The 24,499-nt window shown below is 40.4% G+C and overlaps 1 protein-coding gene across 6 annotated transcripts in view; it reads left to right on the forward strand.

Moving 5' to 3' along the window:
- ZNF521 (zinc finger protein 521) overlaps positions 1-10,228 on the forward strand; it is a 230,555-nt gene extending 220,327 nt beyond the window's left edge. For all 6 annotated transcript variants that reach the window (XM_054285299.1, XM_054285294.1, XM_054285295.1 and 3 more), the window contains one exon: positions 9,400-10,228. In XM_054285299.1, the coding sequence (XP_054141274.1) occupies positions 9,400-9,429 (30 nt within the window). In that variant the 3' untranslated portion in view covers positions 9,430-10,228. The remainder of the gene's footprint in view (positions 1-9,399) is intronic.
- Positions 10,229-24,499: the final 14,271 nt, after the last annotated feature.

Here is a 24,499-nt window from a genome sequence, read left to right on the forward strand (position 1 = left end):
AACAGGAATGCAGACAAGTTACAGCACTTTTCTTTCAGGCTGTATCAAGAAACTTGTAATTTCACTTGTAATTTTGTTCAAAGAGATTCTTGTACATGCACCTGTGGAAAACTGGAAAGTATCATTGTTTTAAAGGTTGCCCTTTGCATATAAATCACAGCTCTGTGTGCTTCCCCATTTTAATTGGGTGACCTTTTGAGTCCTATGGACAGGAGCTTGAATTCTGAACTTGCAGGTTGGTTGGAGATTTGAAATCAATTCATGTTTTAGCAATTACTGTGCTTAAAAGCACAGAACCCAAAATGGAAATTTAAGAAGAAGAATTCCCCTTGGAAAATTCCTTTTTGCAAGTCATAGAAAACTTCATTGCAGACCAAATAGATATGCGTAAAATCCAGATTCATTTGTCAGTTTAATCCTTGAAAAGGATCAGGATTCATTGAGTATGAGAGAAAGAGGAGGAGTAAGGAACGTGTAATGTTTCCAACAGGACATTTTTGTGCAATTATCAGTTTAAGCTTCCATTATTTGTCACTAATTACTGCACTGAGCTGTTAAATATTTAGTAGTAGTTTGTTTAATTGGGTTTGACCTATAAAGGAATCTGTGCATAGCACAGCTCCGGTTCCAGGGGCCAGTTCCTCACTCACAGCTAGGCAAATTTGTATTCACATAAGATGATCACATATTGTCAGACAAAGGGGTTTGTTTTTGTTGTGCAGGTTTATTACCTCTCTCTCCCCCACAGATTTATTTGTCTTTAAGGTATTTGAAATCAGAACACAAAGTAGAAATGCTGCCTGTGGATGTAAAAGGGGAGGTCAGTCAAACTTAAATTTGTTTACAGATGTTGTAGTTTAGAAAGCACCAGCATGATAAATTAAGCATAACAAAGAAAAAAAATTAAAGCAGAGCAACAGCTAGCCCATGAACACGTGTCTTGTCAAAACACTGACTTAATCCCTGAATATCTTATTAGGCAGTATTGCCTATCAAGGCTTGGTGTCCCCTGTTACTCTGTTTTACAATAGCTGCAGACAAATCTGTATTTGTTCAACTTTGGATTTGGCTTGCTGGGTCTGACAGGATGAAGAGACTTCTGGCAGTGGCCTCTGCAGAGGGTGTGCAAGAATCAATCAGTATACAAGCAATACTCACTTTGGTTTAGCCTGTCTGTGTTCTTATTTGTTCCTGTCTTGAAACTCCCTTGATTTCAGCTGAGCTTTTCTTAATTTATACCAGGGTAACCATAACCATATTCTAAAGTAATAAGAATTTTGATATATTTCTCAGAAGTGCCTCCTTCTGCCTTTTTTGTTTCAGCTTTTATTCCCACTTAATGAACAATTTTCTTATTGGAGAAGAATGCTTGTGTATTAATTTCAAACATTTGCAGTATCACAAAGGCCTTGTTTTCCCACGACAAGACTTAAACCTGGATCCTGATTATCAGGACAGCCCCTTTGCCATATAAAAGAAGAGGTTTCCCAGTTTTGAAGAATTGTTGTGAATATGCCCTGACTGTTGCCCCTCTCCCCATCGCTTTCTCTTTTATGGGATAATGCACACACCTCCCCCGTGCAGCCAGGCACATCTTGCCTGAAATGCAAGACATTGTTGCAAGTTTCACTGCATTTCAATGAGCACAGACAGGGTGAGGCAGGCTTATGGGAGGCGATTGCCTGGCACCATAGGTTAAAACAGCCTTCGAGCTACTCTGATTTATGTCAGAGGCTTAGCTGGGAGCCCCCTGCCAACGCTCATAATGAGGAAGGTGCAAGGATGGTGAACAGGCATTGGTGTTTGTGTCTGTTCTCTTCTAGTGACAATGATGAAAGTCTTATTTGCTGTTCGCAGGAATATATGTCATTCTTTTCCATACAACAAATCTGTGATATATGCACTCGCATATAGTAATGAATCCGAAAGGAATCATTGACATTTTACTAGTGACTTACTGGAAGTCTCTGAAGAAAAATAGGTATCAGGGGCTTTAGTTTGGTTTGGGTTTGGTTTTAATTTTAAGTTTGCATCCCTGAGAACATGCTCTTCAATTTGAGATTATTTTTGCAGGTAGTTTTTCTCTGGCCCAGCTGGAAATGCTGAGCAGAAAAACCAGAACACTGAGAGTTTTACATAAATATGATAAAGAACAAAATCTGATTAGCAGTCATGCTATTTCAGAAACATTAACGTAATATCAAATCACATAGCTTAGGTGAATTAATTTATATGAATGATTGCAATTCAGTGTGACTTTCCTAAATTACCATTGTCAACAGTGGTCAGTCATGTCCAAAGATGACCACTTAATTGGCAAACATGTCTGAGAACAGACCTGATTCTCAAAGGCTGGTAAACATCAACTCACCACACATAAATGGTATTTATGGGAACACAGATTCTCTTGGGATTTGGCCCCTTTCTTGTTGTGGAAATAGCTCTGGTTTTAGTTCAGATCAATTTTCTTGGGAATCTGAAGTTTTGGAGACTGTATTTTGTTAGGTCTGGGCTGGTGAGCAAACTTGGCCTGGATGAAACTCCTTGCCTACTTTAGTGTATTTATAAATTCATTGTTAGTCCTCCTGCTCTGCCAGCTGCAGTAAGTACTGGAGATGCGGGTGGCAGGGATACATTGCCTGGACTTTTTCTGTTCTTTCCAGAACTTCCAAGTCTCCATTCAGTTTCCTACTTTTCACCTATGAAAAACTATTAGACATCATCTCTTTTCTATTTCCCTCATTCACTCAGCATAAATGTGACCACTGAAATATGAATATATATTAGTGTCAGAAGCATTGTAATTCGTGGGGCAAAACACATCAGAAATATTTGTTACTTCTGAAATTTCAGGTACAGTAATTCAAGTTAATTTCTTGTAGTTCGTATTTTATGAAAGGAAGGGTGGGGTCTGAGAGGGGAAATAATGGCTCATTTGTTAATGAGTTTCAACTGAAGTTGCTCTTTTTGTATTTCACATATGTGCAAAGGACAGAAATGTTTACAATCTGAATGTCCATAGATGCTCTGTCAGTACAATCAAGGATTGTAGAATCAAAGAATGAGCCTGGATATGACCCTAACCTTCAATTAATTCATTTGGTGGAGTGTACTATAGGAGCCTTTACTCTTGGTACAAAAACCCCCAATCCCACCTCTACTTTTTTTTTTTCACCTATACAGCAACTGAGCCTTAGAAACCCACATAACTGAATATTCTTAATTGCTTGCAGCAGCAGTGGAGCTAGTGCCATAATTTGTTGGGGCATTGAAAGTAAGTTTACTGCTTTCAGATGGTTCAAAATGGCCCAGATATTCTACTGAAACCAGCTCCTAACTATGCAGATTTGGTTTCATGTCTGGTTTGGGGTTGGCTGAGCCTCTTCCTCTCCTGGGATGAGCATCAGGAAAAAAATACTAACCCTGAGGTCTGTGAAACTGTGAAATAGTCTCCCAGGAGGAGCATTGGAAGCTCTAATTAAAATTGGACTGGGCAAAACACTTGAAATTACACTATAGGCAATAATCCAACACTGGCAAGATGGGTGGAGAAAACGCCCTAATGGGTCTTTTCTGTCTTTAAATTGTATGAATTCTTGTTCTTCTCTTTTATTATGCTGTTTCACCTTTTTGTTTAATAGTGACATAGTGTCATCTAGAAGTTATAATAAGACACTATTGTGAGCTGAGTGAGATGATGTTAAATGTCAAAAGAAAATGCAACAGTTTTTCTGCAGGTTCACAGTGATTATATGGAGATAGGAAAAGAGAAACTGACTGTAAGCGAGGGACACAGTGCAGTGGTTTTATCTGTAAGACAGTGGCAAATTCATTGCATGCCTGCAAAATGCATGTTTATCATTTTGACATTTCGTTTCATATTCTCTTCTTATTAAGAACAACCACATTCCACCAAATCTAACACAGGTGTGCGAAAGTCATTTATTCTAACTGTGTAGATCGCTCAGATTGCAGGAGACATCTTCTATCCCAGTGTTTCACATATCCCCAAAGACCTGGACTAAATAATTTTTTTTTTACATCTTAATTTATAGTTTGTATTTAATCTTAGCATTGTACAAATCTAACTCATCAATTCAGTCCTTGAGTATAATCATATTACAGTTTACCAGGAAAGAATCCCTCAGCAATATAATGGGGCCTTGACAGGAAACTTTGTGCTGCAATATTGAAGCCACACAAAACTGAAGAAACAGTGTAAAAAATAACGTTTTTTATAGTTGGGTCTGAATAAGTTTCATTTATTTGGTTTTGGTGTTACCACTTAATACTCCTCTTCCCTCCTCCCTCGCCTTTCCACATGGTGTAATAATACAGAGTTTTCTGCATGAGAGGTCATGGCAACCAGGATAAGTAATAGAGCATTGGACCAAAGTTCTGGAAACCATGTTGATCCTGTGCTAGGTTTTGCTAGGCTTGCCTTTCCACGGGCCTTTCTTTCTTCCCCTTTGGTTCTGGAAAATCCAACATCCTCTTCTTAGCTGCAGACAGTTTGGAAAGTGTGGTACAGGATAAGAAGTTGGAATAAAAAAAGAAGGGAAGAGAAGCAGAAAATCTTGATTAGAAAGTATAATTTAATAGAACATGTATTGAACCAAATGTATTGATTAATGTGGTAGATATAGTACTTATATTGATTCAAACTAGAGATTTAGTACTAAAAGCTGTAAGCCAAAAAGCTGTTGCAGATTGCTACAAAAGTCAGTTTAATGCTGTCCTTGAGAATGCCTTCACAAAGAAATTCTTCTAATGTTTGAGGAGTAGGTAGAATGCGGTATATGTCAGTTTGATCCCAGAGGGTTTTATTTTGTACTCTAATAGCTGTTACGAGCCTACATTATATCCAAGGAGTAATTTTCCTTAGGGGTGCCCAGCTCGCTTTGTGTCAATATTCTAGCATTTTAAGTCACGTACAGTATATGCTTCTGGGAACAGTGCAGGAGCCAGCCAGACTCATAATGGTCTGCATTCATTAATAAAGGCAGAAGCTTCTGTCCCTCCATTGCCCACTACAGGGATGCCTTCCTGGTCTTTGGGGACCCGTACAGACACATTTAAAGAAAGCTTTATTTTGAGTGGGCAGGAGATGAAATGCAGGACTTGCAGGCATTTCCTAAGTCAGCTATATGCCCGAGCACAGGGGTGACCTTAATGGGTCAAAGAAGAATGCAGGTCAAAAGACTTATTATCCAGACTGTTGGAAACCAATTGCTTTTGTTAAAAAAAAGAGTAAATTGTGGCGCTTAAAGGTTGATAGTAATGTAGAGCTCTGTTTTACAACCTGGAGCTGATTGCAGTTCAGTGGGGTGGATTTTTATTTTTCTGAATGCAAAAAAATACATGATGGTCTGTAATGTACACAGATAAAGGATTCCAGATAAGTGATAACATGTAGGGTACCATAATTACTTAATCAGTGATGATTGATTACTCATGTTTGTGTTCCTGAACTAAGGAAAAAATAACATGCTGCTGTGGTACTGTTACCATCTGTTGAAATAATGCACCTACATTTCATTTTTATGCCTCTTCACGTGTACCCTGTTTGCACTGTTTGTCAGGTACAGCCATGTCTTGGTTCATCTGCTCATAAAATAGAGAAGTCCCATTTAAATTGAATGAAACCACAGCTCACATTAAGGATTCTAATGGGCCACTGAGTCTGTGGCTATCTGTGGGTATTTTTTTCTTTGTTAATTTTGATGCTGTGGGCGGGAACTTTTTGCTAGCTATTACTTCTCATGCTCCCTCTGAAACACAAAGGCATGCACCAAACAACAGGTATTATTGCCTCTTTTGTCTCCAGCCTTTCTGCAAAGAAACCTTTTTGAATTTGTTTGCAAAGGAGATTCTTCCACACAGTATTATCCTGAAATTCTTTGTGTGTTTTCAAGTCCTTAACTCTAGTAACATGGATATCTCAAAGCATTTTCATCCAGAAAAGTGGTGGCATGTAATTTTATAGTAGGTCACATAACAGTTGGGATTCTGGATCCAGCTATCAAAAATAATTATTTCTAGGAATAGGGCAAATGCACTTAAAGAATTTCTTTTGCTTGTGAAAAATACTAAAGTCAGATTTTCCCAGTTAATATACCACCTTTCCAGGTAACACTGAGACATAGAAATTGGAGATGTAGGGGTTTTCCTGGTTTGTGTCTACATGATAACAAATGCACTGACACACACACACCCCTCCTGCTTCCCCGTTCCTCCATTTTGTGCATGCAAAGCTTGAATTTGTATTTGCAAACTAGTGTCTCCTCATGAGATCCCAGCTCTTGGAAATTGGAACGCAGCTGTTGCTGAAGTCCAGGAAAGATTACATTGAGAAAAAATATTTTCCCCTTTCCATGGCTAAGCAGGAAATTGACATTTTTGCTTTGTAGGGAGACTAACACATAATTAAACAGATGTGCTAATGCACAATCAGATTTGGGGGAGGCAAAGGAGGGGAGCATATGATACCTCCTGTACTTCGCTAAATGACTTCTCTTTGGCAAGTGGAGGTACTAACTGCTCCAAACTCAGGCAAGCTAGTTGAGGTTTCTGGAGGAGGCATGTTTCAGGCTTGTATAGTGTGTTTTTAGTGAAGGGCAGCGTGCTCTCCGAGGCACTCAGGGGATCTCAAGTGCAATATTGTGCTCTCCCTGGGTGTGCCGCGCTCCCACGGCCCTGCCGCGTCCCTGCCGGCGGGAGCTCCAAATTCCGCTTTCCCCGCGTGCCTGATCTCCCACTGCCAGGGAGGCGGGAGCTTGCTGCACACGAGGCAAAGACACTATCACAGTCAAGATCTGCTGCCTGGATAATAGAGGAGAAATTTTGCCCTAAATTTTTAAACACAACACCCCTCATAAAAACAACAACGGTTCATAACTGGGATTAATGTTTGCAATTTTCAGTCACTTAGACATGGGGTCTCCAATAGATGGCTTTTGGTAGAGTGGAATATGGCTCTCTGTAGGATTACAGAATTTTCCTCCTTTTCTTATCTCTCCCCTCCCATCCCTTGCCTGCTTGTCTTGTCAATGTTATGTTCCTGAAGCACTTCCACTTTGTATTTTTCTGCAGCTTAGCCAAATAGGTATTCCTCCCTAGTCCCTAACGTTTGGGGAGCGTTAATTACTGTGGAAACTGTGTTTTGTTTTGACTGTTTACAACATGTCTTGTTGCCTTTTTAAGGCCTAAACTGTTCAAAGCATTTCCTCATGTTCCTATCCTTCCCTGTCTCATTCTTCTCTGCAACGCTTGTTTGGTTTTTTCCTATTATTTCTTCATTATCTCCAGAGAATCTCATTTTGCACCAGGGCACAGGAGTCAGGGACACTGAGAGCTGGGGCAAGTCAGTCCTTATGCTGTGCTTTATTTTGTCTCCTTCATATTTGGGCATTTTTATTTTTTAATCAAAAATGTCATTGCAGCCAGAGTTACGGCTGCAATTTTAAAACACCTTTTGACTGCTTCATATGCAACTGTTCATCCTGCTTCCTACTGATTATGCATTTTTCACTTAGTGAAAAGAAATAAAAAATGGGCATGACTGACATGCTTACTCTCAGTAGACTAGAAACAAAAGACCCCCCCCCCAAATATCTGTCTGCAATGTAACAATTGGTATATTACTTCACCTGCTCAGAAGCAGAGAAGAAAATCAGAATTCAGGCTGCCACCCCATATTTAACTTGTCCTGTTGTTCCTAGGTACTGCAGGGTCTCCAATAAGCCTGTGGTGTTATGCTGTAAGTGCTGCAATAAATGGACACAACAGGATGACAAAAGGACTGACTGTCAGGCTTAACTCTTAATTTCCTTGCTTTTGTGCTTTAAAGTCAGAACCCATTACTTGTGACCAGCCAGCATTTTTGGCTGCATCTATTGTTAGTGCTTTACAGTATTTTGAAATTATTTTATGGGAAGGATGAGGAACTAGATGAAATCAAGTGGTGGAGCGTATTTTTTTAACACTCTTTGGCCTTGGACAGTCTGGAATTCCTGCCATCAGCATTAAATCATTTTGTACTCACATCTGGAAATTGCATCTTTGAGTGTCACTGGGTCATTTTCCTTTAATCTTGAGAATGGCACTACATTAAAAATTCCTCAGTCTTACTGTAAGATCCTTTCCTTGCCAAATGTCCCATGAACTATTATTTGTGTGCGTGCATGGTTTAGGGAAGAGTGAAGGAGAATGGGAGAGAGGATTTTTAGGCTGGTCTGCAGTCACGCTGTAATTCACATTCGTTTCACTGAGGCTGTTTTCATGTGCCCTTTCATGGGTGGCTCTGGAGGGTATGGTTCAGTAGATGTTCACTTTGTTGTAAATGATGACTGTCTTGTGGGAACAGGTTCAGCCTAGAGTGCGTTAGCCCAAAGAGGTTTAAAGACAGATTAACTTAATAAAGTAGAGTGAAGGGTCTGGATGTGCTAGGAGCAAATCATGGGATGTGACACCCCTGCCCTCTGGGTCACTGGCCCAAATCTGGCCCCGATTACTAAGGGGAAAATTCATCACTAATCAGTGGCTGCCCTGTTGTCCAAGTAGCATTCACAGACATTTTCTAGTTATCTGTGGATCCAGTGTACACTGTAGTAAACTTAAGATGTATTGGATTGGTCCCTTGCTCTTGGGTCAATGCTTGTGAAGGATCTCAGCCAGTACAGGCAGCACAATAGCATCTTTCTGAAAGTGGTCAATTTTGTTTGAGGGGTGAGGAGGAAAGAGAGTGAAACTGGTGTTTGATGCTTGATTTAGTGATTACTTGTACAGGAAAGGAGAATTTAGGACTCCAAAGTCCATGCTGTGTTACTGCACATAAGGCACTGCCTTCACCTGAAGAAAAATACCTGTGGGTTTGGTGACCAAAGGGCAGGCTGTGCCAGCCCCTCCTGTTTTCTCATCAGTCTCTGAGCTCTCTAGCAGAGTTTCTCTTACCATGTGGGGGAAATAGGTTTTACTGCAGGAGTGCAATTGAAGCAGTGCCACAGTGTAGGAAGCACAGGCCAGTTAGCATGAGACTTATGGCAAATGCACTTCTCATTCTTGCAATGCATAAACCATGAGCCATGTGTAAGCAGACACCAGGATCACTGACCTGGTCTGCAATTTCACTGGGGCAGGTCAGCCCACACCCTGTCTGCAGAGACTGTGTTGCCCTTCTTGTGGCACATGTAAAGGATACTGGTGTGAAACAGCTGGGGAGAACTCCTCTCTTCCATACTTATGCTGTTTCTGGCTAGTTTAAACAAGGAGGGGTCAAAAATATTCTCTTTATCCAGCCCATCATTTTACAAGATATGTTGGGAAAATTGTTTTTGCATCTTTCTTTCATACAGAAATGCCTGTCCTGTGACTAAGTTGTTTCTTTTGTTTTTGTTGCAGAATCATACGATGACCCAGCACAGCAGTTAGTGCAAGGCCCGTCTCTTCCAGAGAATTCTTTGTGGCACAAAAAGGGAACACATTTTACTCTTTGCACGAAACTTTCATTGTTAATGTATATTATTCAGAATCATTGTATTGTACCATAAAACTTGTATTATCGAAACTGTTGGATGTTCATGTGTTTGAACTTTTGAGCACCGGATAGACTTCCTGTATATAAAGTGTTGCACATGTATTATGTTGTCTGATACTAAAATGGTCTTATAAAGACAAGTGGACTTGGGCCCTATTCAGGAAAGATACAAATAATAATAATACTGTGTGAGGAGAAAAAAATAGCTTAAGAAAAAATGTCATTTTCAAGGAGGAGGGAGAAAGTAAAAGCTATGTTCCATTGCAGCTCTGTTTGGCCTCCCTTTCGTTTAAACTTCAGTCCAGAAATCTCTCTTTTGGTATACAAACGGATGAATCTAAGACTATTTTTTATTGCTGAAGATTCTTGCAAAAAATATGAAGAGACTCTTTCTCACAGAGCAGGAACCCACAGTTGAATAAGGCCCGTATATATATTTGTAAGCCTTGCGATATGACAGATAGCATTACCATATATGCAATAGTTGTTATGTAGTTTGTCAAAGAATTTTTTTTCCTGGATACCATTTGAAGCTTTGAGTGTTCAAGACTTTCCTTAATGATTTCACATGGCCAAATTCTTGAATCAGTTGAACTAACCTGTATGTTACTGTTATTAATGTTTACTCTGCGGTCTGAACCTGGAGATTACTGGAATTGTTTTCCAAAAGGAAATAAATTCAGTTTACCATTATGCGTGAGTGATGCGTGAGTGTGCTTTGTGTCTTGTCTTTTTCCTCAGAAAGTAGCATTAATATTACTGCTGTTATATTACCTAAAGAACCACCAAGATCTGGAATCCCATTGTATCAGGACCTGTACACTGCTCAGTAAAACAGGTTGTTTTTCTCAAAGGCAGGTATGAGATAAATGCAATAGTAGAAACAAATTTGCTGGCCCACTGAAAAGCAATATGTGCTTGAGAGTGATATCCACTTTTTTCTGGATTTATTTGTTTCTTTTATTTGTCTGTCTCAGCAATTTCATACTTACACACTTGACACATTGGTAGCCAGAGGAGTCACCACACATCTTGCTTGTGTAATTATCAGTAAATTTAAATGAAACATCACCTGGTGAGCTGGGTCCGGTGCTGGCAAGAGGGAGCCACCACAGCTCTGGCCAGAGTGCTATTAAGCTGACATCCCTGACCCTCTCCTCTGGCATGGGTAGCAGAATTGGAGGTGGTGCTCGCTGCGAGGTGATGGTCACTGGCACCACGCCCTGGGGGGAGCTCTCACAACACCTCACACCTTTGCTCAGGTCTGAATTGGCTCCTGACTGCAGCTTCAAGGAGAAGAATAAAGGGGATAAAAACTCTCCTTGCCTACACCATTGTCCCCCACTACTCCAGCTCACCTACAAAAAAAGCCAAAAAAGCATTCTCCAGCTATTCTAGTATCTCATCCTATTGCTGGAATTCTAGTTTAATCCCATGAAAACCAGTGCTGCTGAAATACTGCCTTTAAACAGCTACACATCACAGCAAGTCCAAATGTCTAGAACTGCTCGCCTAGTGCTGTCAAGGTAGATATAAAGTGTGATTTCCAGTTTGCTGAGTGTAACAATTCAACTCTTTGCAGATGGAGGACAGAGAGAAAAGTAAAGTCAGAAAGTGTCTGGCTACCAGATATTCCAAGAAAAAAATGTGTCATATTTAACACTCCAGCTTTGAAAATATTGTGCAGATTTTGCTAAATTCAAGAAAGAAATTCCCAGGTTTTGTATGAATATCTCATTTGTGCTGACAAAAGGATAAATGCAGGCAGGAATACATAAGGATTGTAAAATGCCAGTTCTATTTATAAGTCAGAAACTGTTCCCATTCTTATTCTCATTAATATATTACTCATCTCAGCCAAATTGAATGTGATGATATGTTCTTTATTTTTGACAGATACCTTAAAGGATATAAGGCATTTCAGCCTTCATGTGTGAAAGTGTGACATATTGGTTAAGACTGAAAATAACATGTTTGTAGTAGAGTTCAAGTATATAAGAAATATTACACCCTACTGTTTTTGTAAATGCCAGAGTGCCACTGAGTTGAGACAGATGGTAGCAAGGAAAGATGCAATCTTATAATCAAAGCTAAAATATGTCAAAAATATGTTAGCAAGCAAAACATAGTCTATTACTAGCATCTCATGTCATGACAGCTTGCAAAACATGCAGAGATGTCGAATTTCTAGATACGTAAATAAAGGAACAGTAAACACAGCAACAGCAAATGGGATGAAGACTTCATGCATCCATTGTCCCTTGAGGTTGGCTCAGGGGAATAGAGGGGTCTTGTGGCCAAGGGCAGCCCCAGGTGGCTTCTGAGAGCTGGCTGCTGGTATCAAGTGCTGGAATCCTCTTACCTTTTCTAAAGTAACAGGTTTCTCAGTGATACCTAAATAGCTGTTTAAATAGATTATGGAAGACATCCGAACTTCCCAATGAGAGCTGAGTATCGCTTGGGGAATTACCACAGCATTTAGAAAAATCAACAGGAGAGGCAGATCATCTTGCCTGTTGGAAAAAGAGACAGACACTCTGTGTGCACGTGTGCATTTCAGCTGTGGAGTGCCTTTCTCTGCCCTGGGTTAGCAAAAGCTGAGAAGCCCCTCCTCGTGCCCTTAGCCCAATGTAAAAGGATAAATCTGTTCAAGAGTTGGGTGGATAGACTGGTGGACAAGGTATCCTTTTACCTCTGAGACAGGCTATATTCCCAGGATTTCAAGTGGACGTGAGTTTTGCTCTAAGTGATAGTTTAATAAAGCAATTAGTCCTTCTGTTTGTTTGCCAGAGTTATGTTTAGGAAATGTCCCAGACCTAAAGCAGATATAAATAGAGAATTTATACTGCAGAAGTGAAGTGACCTACCCAGACAATATCTGAGCACTGAATTTATGAGGAAAGGCACTGATCCCTTATCTGAACAAAAGATAGTCCAGGAATAAGCATGTATTAGGCCTTTATGACATTCAGCTACCCAAACCCAGAATTTGTACTTTCATAAATGTGTTTGTAGCCAGTTGCCTGTAATTTAGACTTTCCAATCCATTTTTACTGGTTCAGTCCACATGGAGGTTGTCAGAATTTCTTTGGTTCACTCCAAGCCCAGTGCTCTCACTACTTTGCCTGATTTATAAGTCGCTTTGCAAACCCCATGAAAAATATTTCAAAAACTATGCTTAGAACACATTAATAGTTATCCCTTCCTTCTTAAGAGCAGGGGGAAAGCTGAAGTTCTTTCCATGTCTCAGTGACTGGACTTTATTAGTAATTCTGGCATGACCACTCACTTTGTTTCATTTCCACTGTCCTCAACAACAGAAAAAGGGAGACGTCCCTTCCTTACCAACATATGGCATTTTCTATTTATAACAAGATTAACAATTCATTCACACCTTGATTGAATCCCACTTTATTGAGATGTCACAACAGATTCTCACAGCCTGCAAAGGGAAAGACTTACAAATGTTAATATTGTGACAACCAGGACACATAAAAGTAAATGAATTATAATTGGTGACAATTAAAAGTAGCTCGGTGTGAAAACAGAATATTGTGCTGGTGTAGCAGCCCTGTCTAGGATGAGGCAATGTGAAGGACTCCATAGAATAAGACTGTTCATGAATTTAGAAATGTTACCTTGATTCCTGCTTAATGTGTTCAGTCATACACTGGTGCTCAATTAATGCTCACACGCCCTTTGCATCTTAGTGGGCAATGTGCCATTCTCTTTAAAGTATTTGCTTCACTGCTCTACAGCAGCACAAAAATAAACAAGTTTAGGCCTATTCTACCAATTCTGTTTAATACATTCACTTTCCTTCCCTATGTCACTTCCCTTATTTGTATGCAGAGGATTTGTTTAATTATTATTGTTGTTGTTGCTGTTGTTATTAGTCGTAGTGAACTGTGAGTCCCCCAACTGTGAGTCTACAACGGAGTCCCCCAGGAGCTGGACAGTCCCCGGCCACCACCCTTGTGTGCAGATCTTCTTCTGTGTGTGGCACACAAAAGCCTGACAAGGTCTCACTCATGTTTCAAGGCTCATTCTCTTTTCAGAGCTATTTGTTATTGTCCCCACCATCACAAGTTTAAAAAAGGAAAGTTAATTAAATATGGAACAAGACTGAGCAACATCTTTTAAACCATCATGTCATTAGAATTGGATCCCTCTGAGAGCTGCTTAAAAGGGTTTTGAGAACAATGACTGTTCAACCAGATATTTATGGGCATAGTTATGTAAACACACTCTTTATTGTCTATGTATATTTAATATAATTATCAGTTTTGTACTTGGACTCTCAGGAGACCCAACAAATCACAGTGTTGCTTTGAAAATGTCAGCAGAAAAGACAATTATGTTGCGAGCAAATATTCATAAATTATATTAAAAAGTCCTGTGAAAATGTACCCTGTGTTGCAGAACTGCTTTTGCACTAGCAGAATCATCACTGCCTTTCTCTGATTTAAACTCTTCTTGCCAGTAGCAAGGAAGTTGCTTGGGTAAAACCCTTTAACACTGTGGAGGCTTCTGTCTCTAACTATGTGACAGTGTAAATTATAGACAAATTCAGAGGGCTTATTCATTTTGTTAGTAATATACTGGGATAGTTCTAGAGATTTCTAAATAAGCTTTCTTGAAATCATAGGTAAAAACTGTTTGCACAAGAGTGCCTATGTCACTTACTTTACTTCTCTTCTGAGGTTATTCCTGACAACTTGCCATGTTTTGCTCATTATGTATCAGGAAAAAAAAAGAGTGGAGAACTGGGACAGTGTTCAGTAAATTAAATGTGCCACACATGCTAAACCAATACGTGTGCTGGAGTTTGATAAACATCTAGTAAGTGCCTGCAAATCATCTCCACTGCAAGATATACAATCAGCATATCAACATCTTAATTAGCAGCTAATGACATTTGAATGGGAAGGTTAAAGTTAAGCACACAAATGCAGTTTAGTAAAGGGTAAAATGGAATACATTGAGATATTTCATTGCCTATTTATTTTCAAGTATAAAACAGATGACTTTTGTAGTAAGCAATCATCTATGTGAGTAATATCCTAATCCTTTGACATGTTTTGGAATAAAAACTCCAAGAGTAAAATGTCTTTTCTGGTTCATCCAGTCCATGTGTAGGAGAAAGAGATGACAGAATTCTGTTTTTCTGCAGGAAAAGGCATTTCCTCTGTGCCATTATTTTTCTTATGAGCACATAACTAAATTTTAAGCAGGGTCAAGATGGTTTTTAGGCTGGTCTGTGATGCTTCTTTTATTTATTATCTTCTAAGCGTAAATTTTCATCTGCAGCTTCTCTGGGATGGTGTAAAAAAGCACATTTATGCTTGTTTCAGCTGTAGATGTCATACTTGGGCAGTGAACCTTCTGGATGCCCAAATCAGAACAAATAAGAATCACTGAGCTATTGGGAAAGAATCTGCTGCTATAGGAATGGTGCTGTTGACTTTGCCAGCAGCATGGGTTCCTGCTGAGCATCCTACCAAACCATTACTTTTGCATGGACCTCAGGGAGCAATGTAGAGTGCTTGCCTTAAGTTTTAAAATGTGAAGTAGCTCCAAGATGCTTATCATTCAGTCTTATGGCCGTACAAGCCATGGCTCTGTCCAAGTGAGCCCTGCAATACTAGCTGTCTCCAATCTAATGATCTCTTATTCCTTGTTTGTCTGCTGGTTTTATTTTTGTGTCATTCTAGACTCTTGTTCTCAGACAACCTTCATCCTTGTTTGTGGGGACCAATGATAGGCTTGTTTAAAAGAGTGGTCAGAAGTTCGGTTACAAATTATGCTGCTTTGTTTGCCGAGTCACTTTGGCAAGATCAAACTGGATTGCCCCAAGATATAACAGCACCTCCACAAGGTGAATTATGTCCTTCTCCATAAATAATGGGCAGAGGATGAGTGGAAACAAAGCTTTCTTTGCAGACAATGAGACCAGAGATCAACAGCAACTGAGAGTCAAAAGGCACATTGAGATTTTCAATTCAGAGCAAAGCACACCTTTCAGAGTTTTCATTATTTTTTTTTAGAAAACAATTATTAGATGTTTCCTTTTTTCTTGACTGCCATCATTTCCCTCAATACTCCCCATGCTTTAATTGTTTAATGATTGATGCAGAATTATTTTGATTTTCTTAATTACATTTTCGAGCCCATATTTGATTTGGTGACTAGGTCATCATTCCTCATGAATTTAAGATTCATGTTGATTCCTTCCACATATTTTATTTCCAAATACCTTTGTTCTTTTGACTTAATTCAATATAATTAGTTTTCTGGCATAAAATGAAAGACCATGGCTTTGATTAGATGTTAGCTCCTTGATGGGTTATTTGCAAATATTTAACCTTATTCACAGCTTTTCCAAATCAATATCTGGCTTTTTTTTACTTCTGCTTTCCTTCTCTAATAGTATCTGCTCAGAAAACCATCTCCAGAGTCTTTCAGACATTTTCTTCTCACTGAGGACTCTGTCTCCTTCAGAAACTCTTACTTGTCTTGCAACATATGGAGGATCAGATGGAGTTTTAGAGCTCCTCTCAACACTGCCTTGTTATTATGGTATGTGTTGCTTTGGTATTCGTACTCTGTGAAATCAGAAGAAGAATGACTTGCTCACTTTCATATTTGACAGCTTATATTTTTCGAGGGCAAAATCTGAATTTAGTTTTGACTTGCTATCAACTAAAGCCAATCAGTCTTTTGCCCTATTTCTGTCTGACATTTAAATCCTGGGAGTCTCTCTTCTCTCAATGATAACATGTTTTCAGAATCTTTCAACACTTTCTTAATTGCTAAAATTTGCAAACAAGAGAAACACCCATGCCTAGCTGTCCACCAGCAGTTCCCTTGGTCAGGCTTTTCAATATGTTGTCTTCTAGTGTTTTCCTCCTCAGATTTTCAAGGGGAATGGAGAAGATTAGAGGGTTATCCAGAGGTTACATTCAACTGTTTGTTCATTAGATTTCTGGCTCGCTTGGTTGTTCAAAGGAGTTCCTGAACATATGAACTGTGTTGTTAAATTACACAATTTTTTTTCATACACAAGGTTTCTCTGGGCTAATTCCTGTCAGGCTGAAAAAGGCAGGAGCCAATATAGAAACCTTCAAGGCCTTTGCTGAGAGACACCGGTAATTATCGTCCTTTTCTGAATTTCCTTTTCTCATTTGCTTGACTCGAACATAGAGATTGAGCAGAGCTTTGGAAGCCTGACAAATATCAATCAGCCTGCTCAGCATTACAGCTACTCAACTCTTTGCTTACATCACTTTTTAGATGCTACTAGATCTTTCTATAGTATTTGAAGTTACTAAACAAGAGCTTTTGTTAAAGATCAAAAATGCTGGTGCTAGCCTGTCTGTGGCAACATATGCTTGAATTTTTCTCAAAATTATACACACAGTATCTTGGCTTTGATACTGTATTCCTACACTACTTAAGTTGATATGAGTTGGTCTAAATTTTTATCCAAGCAATATATTCTTTCTATGCTCTTTGTGGGCTATGTTGTAATTTTTCTCGGTGTAAGTCATGAGCTGGTGGCATGCATTTCTTCTGAAGTATGGGTAGAACCCTGCATGAAAAAAAATGACATTATTTTGCATTATTATTTTTTCTATGGTCGTAATCTTGGGGCCCTGAGCAACCTGGTCTAGTGGGTGGCCATCCCTAGCCATGGCATGGGTGGTTGAAGCCAAATGATCCTTCCAGCCCAGGACTTTCTGGGATTCTGTGATTCTGATTCTTCTTCTTTCAAGGACATGCCTACCAGCTGAACACCTCTGGTGGAGGTACACCGTTTTAAGTTACCCACAAGAAGCTCCTTGGAGATAGGGGAACACTCATGAGATGTGCTACAAATATGGCAGTGCCACCTGGGAAGAGCTCTACTCTTCTCTGAACCTGGGCTGGCAGCACCACTGGCCAGCAGCAGGTGACAGGGAAAAAATGCAAGACTAGAGCCATGGAGTAGTGATTTTTCTTTGATATCCTGGCCTCAAGTGGCTGCTGCCCCAGGACTTCCTTAGCCTAAACTGAGTCTTGATATTTGTCAGCTTTGGGTGGCTTTTTCCTTTATTTGTTTAATTAGCTTTTTGAGCCTGTATAAATGTCCAACACACACAAAATACTGGCATAGGGAGTTTGATTTCTTAACTGCCCATTGCATGAGAAAATGCTTTATTTTCTTTGGTTTGAGTCTGTTTCATTTAATCCCATGACATAAAATAATCAACCTGCTTCTTACCTTTTCAAATTCTCCCTGTGACTCAGGCCCACTCTACAGAACTTTGCCACAACCTTTTCCTTTCACTCTGTGGTCTTCCTCACTGCTCCTCTGAGTGACACAGACCATCCTTCCTATGAAAATCCCCTGTCCCACCTGTGTGACACAGGGGCAAAGTGTGGCAGATCTTGCTTTGCCTCAGAAGGGGATGGTACATCCTCAAGGCATGACATGGCACAATCCCATGCAGAGACACTACACAGGTCCCCAAAGCCATACAGCCAGGTTAACACTGCCTCTTGCAAGGGCTAATTAACTCAGGACTAATTAATAGCATCATAGCACACTGACACAACCATCCAGAGTTTGCTCTCTGGCTGCTTGCCTGGGGATCTCCTCACGGTGTGGGTCTCAGCACAGATATGTCCTAAGGACACTGCCTGCATGTAGCTCAGAAACTGAGGGAGTGACACTGCAGACTTGATTATCCACTCATTTACAGTACTTTTAGCTCTGAGCAAGTCTCCTGAAGTTACTGAAGTTGCAGTGGTATCTTACCACTGAAATACAGGAGAAAAATCAGGTACAAAAAGCTTGTGTATGCTTGCATGTGTATACAAATGTATGGATTGCAAAAAACCAATAATATTAAAATCACAAATTCCATAGATCAGATTTCTTTGCAATTGACTGTGCACAGGATAAAGGCCTCTCACTTACATGCTTCTGCACCTAAGTTTCCTCAGGACTTCAGTGGGTACATAATGGGGACATGAACCATTGTGTGAGCAGTAGCATAACATTTTTCTTTACCCTGGGTGCTCAGCTGGAAGCTCTAGATGCTGGTTGCTGCACCCTGTTCACACCTGCCACAATGGACAGAGATATTAACTTCCCCCAGACCTGTTTTTGGTGCTCCTGCCCACAGGATCTGTGCAGCACACAATCAGCATGAACAACTGACATCTACACCCTGGGAGCTGAGACAGGCGGCCTTAGCTGGGGCCACAGGAAGGCATTGTCAACTCCCTTCTGACTTGTGGACCACTGAATCTTTTTCATTGATGGAACAGGCCACATAAAGTGAATTTCAGCTCATTGAAAATTCTTTTTTCTGTTTCATTTTTGATATCTCTAGAATCCATCTCAACCAAATCCAGTCTCCCTACTTGCTCATTGCCTACTGCTTATTCTTGAGAGCTGCAGTCTAGGACCAGTTTCCATCTTCCAGAACCCCTATGTCTTTCCTAAGTACCTTTTATTTCTTCCAGTCATTCCCAGGGTGATTTGAAAGCAATGAAAAATGTGCTCTTCAAGCTTTAGCCAATATTTCTATTTCTTGTCCCAAGCATTCTTTTCAATATGAACACCCTTTTGGCCTTTTTTTTCATGCCCCAAAATGAGGCACACATTGAAGTAATTTGCCATTATGAGGCAGATATGTTTTCCCCTTGCAGTGGTTTGGGGTGCTGCAGGTGAACTTTGGGAACAAGTGACACCTGGGTACAGCCCAGTGCACTCCCAGGATGTTACATTCTGCACAGATATGTTATATATTTAAACAATTTGAAGTTAATTAGGAGTATTGGCTTGGAACTAAATCCAGAATCTCACACATCTGTGTTCCCTTCTCAGAAAAGAGGCAGTTTAAAGAGTGCCTGAAGCTAAACACATTATTTTTTACCTTGCTAAAAAGTAAGGTTTTTTACTTCTCTTTTAACCTACATTGCGAGATGCCTATGAACATCTTTTTAAAATGCAGGGTGATTTTTTAACTGATAATGAAAATTATTATTTCGTATGCAATTTAACTTCATCCTAACATCAGACTGCATAATTTAAAGTGAGTTTTCTTCACATACATAACATCATAACGTTGCAAGACTCGGAGTCTCTAGCGTATTTAAATGCCTGTTGGTGAGGGTTCGCTTCAGATCCAAATCTCCAGCGTCCCAAACATTCTACTTGAGCCTCATGATAGCTAAAACTAGTTTCAATGGAATCTTCTCCAGCAGGCAGGTTAGGTTTTGCTTACCCTGTTTTAAATCAGATATGCTATGATTTTTATGTCTGCTATGAAAATGGCTTTGATCACACCTCTTCATGCCACTTTCACCTAAGCACTTTCAGATGTTGTGAGCCCCAAATGATTTGTTCAAAGGTCTTAAAGAAAGGGGGAAAATTGCAACATCGGATTTTCAGGCATTCAATTGTCAGCTCTGATTTGCAATTTACACTTTACATCATATTCATTATGGACCACTTTTTTTTTTTGCTTACAAAACCACGTGTTTTGTTCCAAAATAATAAAATGTATGGAGTCTTTTTCTTAGCCTATGGAGGCAGAAGTGATAAAGCACAGCACTAATAGCACGTTGGTGAAAGAGCCACATGCTAAAAGGTTCAATATTAAAAAAGATAGTATTTCTTCACTCTAAATATGGCTATACTCCTTATGACAGAGCAGAAGCTGCAAGACTACATAGTTTAAAAAACATATAATTAGAAAAATCACGGAACAAAATGGTCAAGTATTAAATATGAGAGTATCAACTTGCTAAGGAGGGCCATGAGCTGGCAAAAGCCATCAGGTAGGACAGAGGAATGCATGAACCCTTCATCTAGCCAAACTACCACTGTCCTCACATCTTCCTGATCCCAGGAAAATGAAAGTATAGCCTCTAGCCTGACCCCTATGATTTTGGGTTGGAATAGTCGATTGAATTATCAGATAAAATTTAAAATAAAATAAAATATCAAGGATATGGTTACCCATATGAAAGCAGGACAGCAGCAGCAGCTATATGAAGATGTAAGGATTTGAACAGCAAAAGCAACACCCTCCAAAGTGCTTTTAATGTGGAGGAGTAAAGAATGAGCTGCACGCCCCTGATGGTGACACTGGGATGGTAAGCAAGCATGATAATGGTGAAACTTGAAGGTGAGCAGGAGAAATAAATGTGACTGAATTAACAGGGATGTAAGCTGCATAAAAATAAACCAAAACAAACATATCACAGTGCAGTCATCAAAGGGAAAGACTTAATTCACGCTTCCCTATTTCTTCAAGTGGAAAAAACATTGCCGTAGGCCTGCACTTTGTCAGCACCCACACAATGGAGCAAAAGAAAATAACATTTGCTAGAGGCAGGAGGGAGTTGTATGAGTTGGGAGACTGGAGGTGAAGAAGATGTGCAAAATGTCCCTTCTCTGACCCATCTGTGCCATGTGTCATGCTAAAATTTCTCTCCCAGCACACCACACTAACGGCACCTATGCTGCAGCAGTAGTGGAGGCTGAAATGGGCTGCTGAGAGCAAACTCAGTTTCATGGTTCACTTTTTTGCAGAGAATCTCTGGTATAGATTCATGCTGGGTCTCACCTATACTTTAGAAACTAATGTTCACAGCATCTCTGTAGAACACTGATTACTTAGCAGATCTCTGCAATGCTGCAAGCTGCTTTGGAATTTGGAACAATAAATAATAACAATTAACTAACACTGTATAAACATCTGTATAAACAGATCCATGTCATTCATCACCAATGGATCAGGATGTATTCCATTTCAGGATATCTTTCCTCAAAGGCTGAACTAGAAATAAGAAAGCCACTGTTCTTGTGTTGTGTTAAAGACGCCACAGAGATTCCTCATCCTGCCCTCTAATGTGTGGCATTGATGAATACAGGGCAGAGAGAAGGCAGATAAAAACATGAGGTTAGGATTCTCTGCAGTGCTCAGATTTTGGTAGCAGAATTCCATAATACCTGGGGAATGTTCGGGGTTGGTTGATGAATGCACAAGGCAGGGCTTTCAGATATGGTTGTTGTCTGTACTAAAGCATGGTGACATCAGGAAAACAGCTGCCTGTGCAGGCTCATACCACCTTCAGTGGCTTGGGCATGGCAGATCTTCTTCTTCTGCATCATCCAGGCCTGGGGTGAGTGAGGATCACTCATGCAGCAGGTACAGCAAGGTGGCACCCTGCAAAAAGAGGCTGTGTCAAACCAAAAGTAGTCCTTCCCTCATGGAGATTTGGAAGGCCCATGTATGCTCAAGGGACTCCGCTTCAGGGTGAGGCAGAAGTGGAGGTCACTACACATGGAGTGCCCACTGAAGAGAGAAGATGTACATTTCCTTTTTCTGCGCCCCATTTAGCAAAACAGCATATGGAACAGGATATTTATATCCAGGAGGAAAACCTGAAAAACCATTAAGAATCAACTTTGGGGAGCTCACTTGCTTTCCTTAAGTTCCTAGTGCTCTTTTTATCTCTTCAGCTACTGATGTTAACCAGTCCCTGTCACTATGCACCTTGAATCCTTCAAGACACCTGTGTTTTGGTGTATGTTAAAATTCAATCACCTGTGGAATTTGCTTTTGTCTAAAACATTTACACATAATGACTATAGCTAATGCTCACTGCCAGTTTTAAATACAATATGATTTTGGGAACAGGAACAACTAGAAGACTACTTCATGATGGTGAATCTAGGCTGAAGCATAATTAATTTAGTGTGGGAAACCTTTTCCAGACTTTTTAAGGCTGCAGCTACAGAAAAGTAAAATAAAGTCAGAGGGTGAGTGCCTTCTGTGCCTGTGTCACTATCCCACCAGCCACTGACAGGGAGATATTCTTAACAGCATGGAAGAGGGCACCCCTTAAGTGTGTGAAGACAAGCATCTGTTTTCTCAGTTGCCAGTCAGGTGGTGTCACCTGTGCACCATTTTTTTTTTTTTGCTCCAGCTTCCACCTCTGTGCACCACAGTGAGGCAGAGGGAAGGCAGAAGCCCTCCAAGGGTGGTGGAAGCTGCTTGTGTGACTCTTCATCAGCGTGATGGAATGGTTCACGGGCTGGCCCCAAAGGCACATTTGGAAAGCAGGTGAGGAGCTGCTTGTGTTTGTCACTATTTCTGTCATAGGCAGACTCCTTTGCAAAATTAATCACACAGGAGGGGAAAAGGAAAGTAATGGCTTACTGAATCTCCCACTATATATTAAAAATATAGAGCACAAGAGGGAACAGCCTGCATATTCCTCCCCCAGGTTACAGGTTTAAAACCAAAGCTCTCAGAGATGAAAAAAGTGAGGTCTTGGCTCCTCCTGCCCTCCCTTGTGCCAGTGGCTGCACAAGAAGTTGGAGAGGTGGTTTGGCCAGCAGGGCTGGGATTTCAGAATTGCTCTTGCAAGCATGCATGAGTCTCACTTACATTAGACACTTCTCAGGCTGGGAATCAGCACAGACCAGTCTGGAAGCAGCACATGTGAGCCCCTAGGCACCCAGGCCCAGCATGGGGGAGCACACATGTGAGGATGCTGTGTCCCATCGGCGTTACAAGCCTTAAGCCAGCAGCATGGCTGGTGTCCCCAGCACAGAGCTGGCTCCCGTCCTTGACTTTAGCAGCCTGCTAAACCTCACAGACCTCAGCTGGCATCCAGGTCTCCGTGGCTGCTCCCTGAAGGAGAGCACAAGTTTCTGGCTGAGTTTCTGTGCAGCTCAATTAATATTTCTAATTGCCATGGTCACTTTCCAAGGGGACTGAGGAAACAAGCCGAACCCCAAAACAAACCCTTCTAGACTTCTTTCAAGCAGCAGTGCCTGCTCCACAGGACACAGAGGTTGAGAGGCAGAGTTCCTTGGGCACAAATAGTCATTCCTTAGTGTTGTTGACCTGGCTAGGGCTCCAGGAAAGAATGAGATCTAATGGCTCCAAAAATAACCTCAGAAAAGTCTCCTGGTATCTGTTAAGAAAGTACAGCAGAAATGTAGTAGTCTGGTTCTCCAAAAATAAAATACAAACCAAGAAAGGTCTATTTTCTTTTTTCCTCCATTATTTCTCTCTTAAATCTTCCTTTTCTTCTTTTATAGAGAATGAGCTTATGCTTACCAAAAATGTGTCATTCGGGAATATTTTCTACTCTGTTGGATTACCTGTTCCATCTAAGAAGGTGGGAACAGATCCCATGGAGTCAATCTATACCATGTGACCAGAGGCACAGGGGAGCTTCTGCGCTGGGAGATCCAAACTCAGTCTTCAGGTAATGGTTGGGGATTATCTAATTTTTCTCTCTCACTCCTTATTTTTGCTGTAAGAGGACTTGGATCACTAGGAGAGGGGGAGCTGTGGCATCCTTCAGCCAGAACTTCAGCTAAATGATGAGAAGACCAGAGCTTCTTGTAGCCAAGCTGAGATCTCCTGTATTCACAGCCCTATATAGCCCACCCTATCCCCAAAACTGACACCTTTTTAACCAGCGTTCTTTTGTACACCTTTTCTACCCACTGTGATGACAGTTTTGTTCTTTTATTTTTTTGTTATTAGTTGTATGTTTAAAGACTTGTTGTCTTTTATACACATTTCAGGTCATGGACTTATATTTTTTTAAAGCATTTGTAGTCCTTCAGTATTGGAGGAATCCAACCTGAGGTAACATTAAGGTGCCTCAGAAGTGATACCCATCTGTTTTAAGGATGGGAGGTACTGCAACACTGCAGCAAATGCTTCCCTGTCAAAGGCTCAATAGCCCAATGATGGCCATGCAAAAATGCCTGTGCTGATGACACCCTGAACACAGAAGGACCTTAGCAAATACCTGTTTTTCCAACTGGTGACACAGTAACATTTTCCCTTTAGAAAGCTCCCTTCATCTCCTTGCTCTGAATTTCTCTTTGTGGAAGAGAACCTGAGTTGATCAGGTATTTGGTCTGGGTATTCAAAT

This window comes from Melozone crissalis, unplaced genomic scaffold (genome assembly GCF_028551555.1).
Source record: "Melozone crissalis strain CALT ecotype California unplaced genomic scaffold, PUWL_Pcris_2 ptg000042l_1, whole genome shotgun sequence".
In the NCBI taxonomy this organism is placed as follows: Eukaryota; Metazoa; Chordata; class Aves; order Passeriformes; family Passerellidae; genus Melozone; species Melozone crissalis.